A 5163-nucleotide genomic window follows, 5' to 3' on the forward strand; every position below is an offset into this window, starting at 1 on the left:
GTAAAATCACCTCTCTCTCACACAGACTGGCTCAGTAAAATCACTCTCACACAGACTGGCTCAGTAAAATCACCTCTCTCTCACACAGACTGGCTCAGTAAAATCACCTCTCACACAGACTGGTTCAGTAAAATCACCTCTCACACAGACTGGCTCAGTAAAATCACCTCTAACTCACACAGACACTGATATTATGCTTTCTTCGAAGTATTGCAGATCTCGTTTAGCCTAATAACGTGTGATGGAGTTTGCAGAACTCATCAAGACCCCAAAGTTGGACAGAGTGACACTCCTTCGATCATTTCATCCTCCTGTGGAAGGAACTTTATGTATTACTGGACACCATGTAATTTTTTCATCCAGGAAAGACTCCACTGAAGAGCTCTGGGTAAGAAACTACCCATAAAAATTGTTGTTTCTTTCTTTCTTTCGTAGATAACTTAACATTTTTGACCACTTATTCACAAAGAATTTACCTGATAATCTTGTTGACAGTTTACTCGTGTCGGGATTTCAAAGTACAATAAAAAACAAGCAAACAATTACCTTAGTGATGGTTATCATGTTGGTTGTTTCACAAAAAAATCTATTTTAAAATTTTCCTGAAATAAAGTAATTAAAATTTATAATTAGAAAAAAAATTATATTCATCTCTATTATTTTGCCGAGATATTAAACATTTGGAAGACGTTTTTTATTATTTGTAATCATCATCCATCCATTTTATTTATTACCATTTAAAACTTTAAAGACTGCATATATTTTTAATTGGTAAAAAACCAATCAGTTTGTTTTCTCTTAATAAACAGTTGCTTCATCGTATGGTTGATTCCGTTGAACGAAGGATCACCCCAACAAGTAGTAGCATCATTCTAAAATGCAAAAGTTTCCGTGTGATCCACTTGGAGATACCAAATGTGGAAGATTGCATAAATGTGGCAAATTCCGTAGAGTGGCTTTCAAGTATAGGTAGGTACTTGGATGTGTAACTTACATTAAGTACTTAGTTTACGGTATGGTAATTGCTTTTCTGTTTCTTTAACCATTTGCCATATTGCTCTGTGTGAGTTAGAGGTGATTTTACTGAGCCAGTCTGTGTGAGAGGTGATTTTACTGAGCCTACCTCTAGAGCAACCTGTATTACAAAGTTGTATTCAGTATTGTAGAGTATTTTAATGTGACGTAACAAGAAGACATGGACCTTTTAAAGCAGTTGTCTTTAGCAACTTGTATTACTTTTCCTAAAACTTATATTATTGTCAGATGCAAAAATCAGATTGGACAAATTTGGACATTTTTACTTACACTTATTTTAATTTTTTCTACATAGTAAGTTTATCTACAATCTATGATATTTCATATAAATAATTATATTTTAGCTCATTTGTGGCACAGTGCAGCGGCGGGCAGGATGAACTGACCTCGTGGGACAGATCCGGTCCACTGGCCGTAGTTTGGTGACCCCTGATCTAAGCCATAATGAGATCGGCATCAACAATTAGGTTAATCATCGGGACAGATGGACTACTTCTTTAATAACACTTCCTCATTTGACCCCTCACAGCCTGACCCCCAGTGGCACGGCGGTATGTCTGCCGACTTACAACACTAGAATCCGGGTTTCGATACCCGTGCTGGGCAGAGCACAGAGAGCCCATTGTGTAGCTTTGTGCTTAATTACAAACAAACTCCTCACAGCCAACCAAATATATCTTACCCGAGTCTTCTTCATCTTCATTTATGATGAAATCATAAGACACAGTACTCTCATCGTGAGAGTCAATTTGTTCGTCCACTTCTGATCCTGGAATAATACGTTTTCAAGTGATTCACCAGTAATGTAGAGTTTCAGCTGTTAAGTGTTAGTTTCATGTATGCTCACCCCATGACCACATTAACTCATAATTTACTTCATTCAGTTGTCAACAGACAAGATATGGAACAATAAAGCCAGAACTGAGTTTTTCTCTCTGAAGACATACACCACAACCAAACCCAATCACCAAACTTGAAGTTTCATTCCAATACTGTTTTGCTCTAGTATTTCTAATGACAAACTTCATATATCTGTTACCACATAAACTCGTGTATGTCTGTCATTACGGAATTCAACCATTCCAAATATTCCTGTGTACATTTTGGTACCTATTTACTGGCTGGCTGGGTGTATGTCTGTCATTACAGAATTCAACCGTTCCAAACAAGTTAAATATAAATTTTTCAAAAGTTTTCATGCATACAAGTATATTTTTTTTCACTATAGAGCATCAGTCAAGGAACTAGTTAAGAATTTATTTTGTTCTAGGAACATATTCTTCTGGGTTTTCCCGTTTGCTTTCTCACGGGGAATATTTCAGTAAGGTTAAACATGCTAAATAGAGGTGGACAGTGATATTTTCCACTGGCAGGTAGGGGGACACCTTGAGGTAACAACACCCGTTATTTTTCGACGGAAATAACCAACAGCCACGTGAGTGGTACATGTACCCTGAGAAGAAAAGCATTATTATTCCGTGTCCATAATTCCATGTTTTCTCAATATGGAACAGATTTTCACCAGCTACTGGCCAATATTTCTGAGAGTTCTCTCCAATAAAAGTACCCATTCTTCTTGTCTTTTATTATTTTGGAGACGGCTTGAATGTATAATGAAGAAAACTTTATTATAAATGTACAACGTTTCTATAAGTTTTCTTCATTATCTATTCAAGTCATCTCCAAAATTTTACTTTCTAAAATGTGGGTTCCTCGTCATCAAATGCTGTTTTGCAAAATCTGCTCCTGTTCTTGAGAAAAATTAGTACACCTGAGAATAATACAATTCAGCCAATGGTCTACAAACCAAGCCAGCTGTACATGTGTCTGTATTTCCTGTTTGAATGGGCTACTATCCAAGAAGCCTATACAGAAACGCGCGCTAGCTTGAGGCTTAGGGAGAATGGTTGCATCATGTAGTTTATACCTGTGCAAAAGGACTAGTACATGTTCATGGCCTTCAGACATTCTATCAATGTGTGTTATACCTACAAGCAGAAACTGCATGGAAATTGAACAAATATATATACCTGAATATATATATGTTCTATACTAGTTATGTAAGGGTGAAATTTACGACTATTTCGGTCTTCACTTAAAGATAGCATTGAATTTGGACCAAACGGTCCCCTGTTGTCCGTGTGTTATATTATACATACGTACAGTCCACTAAGATGTGCACATGCAAAGGAAATACGCATTATTCTGCTGACTCATAATTGTTTGATGGTAAATAATTTTCGTTTAAAGTTTCTAGTGTGCATGGTATTATTAAAAGATCTCCCAACTTTGGTAAATGTCAACATTTTTACTTTGTAGGTGTCTCTGTAGTTCTGTTAGCAGTGTGTCAATGTACGAGTAAGTAAGCGAGTACGTATATTTTTGCCATTGTTTTGAAGTTTTAGTAATATATTGTAAATGTTTATAACTTTCTTTTTGCAACTAGTATTACGCCCTGTGATATATAAATGAATAACTAAGTTGTAAGGTTGAATTTGACTCAAGGTGTTAGCAGTAACACGGGCTTCCTATGGTACAGCCCCCTGCAGGTTTTATACCGTGACTTAAGTTAGACAGTTAAACACTAAAAAAATAACAAATATACAGCAAGAAAATTATTATACCACAGTTGTTGTCGTTTCACTCCTAAAATTTAGTTTTCATTTTTGATTATATTTGCCTGTACAATCAGCGGTAGACCTGACAATAAATTATTGGAATTAGACTGAGATCGAAGAATTTATTTATACGCATGTTTAAGTATATACGTTTATTATATTTCTGTTAGTCATATCATCCATGGTAATATGTTTAGTATAACAAAAAAGTAGATTTTTCTTTAAATTTTAGTATACAAAGAAATTTAATTTAACAAACCATGGCACATTAAAAATTGTGTAAAAAATAAATTTACAGAGTTTACCTGTAGGTTTCTGCTGGTTGAAAAAACCTAACAGTTTTGTTGGTAAGGGTTACCTCCCATGTATCCTCACAAGCTTTCTCGGTGAATAGAGAAAGGCGTGTTTGTAATAAACATTTTTACATGTATCCATGTTATTTACTACACAAAATCACATAGATGTGTCATTATTCATCAGTCCTCGGGTGTCTACTGATTTTGTATGTCAGTTCGATTCCCTCTGGAATACTGGAGGAATAAAATATGGTGAGTAAAAGAATAAGAATTGAATCCTTGTTTTGTCTAGCATATGGTAGTACGCATTGTTATCAAAAGGGATAATTTAAAGTTGTAATTTTTGGTGTAAATGGTCCGTCCAAAATATTTATATCTTCCATAAGTAGATTTCTCAAAATGGTGTAGGACAACTGCTTTAAAATGTCCATGTCCTCTTGTTACATGATGTTAAAATTCTCTACAAGTTTTGGTGTCTGAATATAACTCTGTAATACAGGTTGCTCGAGATGAACTATTTTTAAAAGTCCATGTCCTTTAGTTACACCACGTTAAAATACTCTACAATACTGAATACAACTTTGTAATACAAGTTGCTAAAGACAACTGCTTTAAAAGGTCCATGTCTTCTTGTTACACCACGTTAAAATACTCTACAATACTGAATACAACTTTTCAGTGAAATAAAAAATTCGGCTACAAAGTTGTGTAACCACGAGCACACTCGTCACACTACTTGTATCAACTGCCTGTAAGCATTGTATCGTCTTACAACAATGCACGCAGAGGTGACTGCAGAAATGAACTCTCATTGCAGGTACTTACACAAAAAGCGCTCTGATATCCAAAGTCGCAAAAAGTTGGCACACGTCTTCTCTATGTGTATTGTGTGTGCTTCTACGTATATTTGTGTGTTGTACATATGTGTTTATATATTTATATTTAAATCTGGAACACTGGTTCAATACCGGGTTTAATCCGTAAAGTCGCAAAAAGTCGCCTGTTGGATATCAGAGCGCTTTTTGTTTATGTACCTGCAATGAAGTTTCCAAGAAAAGCGATAACGAGCCTGCTGCAGCGATCGTGTTTTAACTTGCATTGCCGTGGTTAAACCGTTTTGAAGAGTGCGGTATATAAAAGGGACTGACTTCAATGAATTGTGTCATATATTTTGCATATTTGAGTGTTGAAAGAGTTCACAAGAGGTAAGCATC

The 5163-nt window shown here is 35.5% G+C and overlaps 1 protein-coding gene across 2 annotated transcripts in view; it reads left to right on the top strand.

Annotated features, from left to right (window-relative positions):
- The first annotated feature begins 191 nt into the window (after positions 1–191).
- Positions 192–5163, top strand: part of LOC106473276 (myotubularin-related protein 9-like) — a 30101-nt gene continuing 25129 nt past the window's right edge. For both annotated transcript variants that reach the window (XM_013933959.2, XM_022401738.1), the window contains exons 1-2: positions 192–388; positions 810–969. In XM_013933959.2, the coding sequence (XP_013789413.1) occupies positions 242–388; positions 810–969 (307 nt within the window). In that variant the 5' untranslated portion in view covers positions 192–241. The remainder of the gene's footprint in view (positions 389–809; positions 970–5163) is intronic.

Source organism: Limulus polyphemus, unplaced genomic scaffold (genome assembly GCF_000517525.1).
Source record: "Limulus polyphemus unplaced genomic scaffold, Limulus_polyphemus-2.1.2 Scaffold6033, whole genome shotgun sequence".
In the NCBI taxonomy this organism is placed as follows: Eukaryota; Metazoa; Arthropoda; class Merostomata; order Xiphosura; family Limulidae; genus Limulus; species Limulus polyphemus.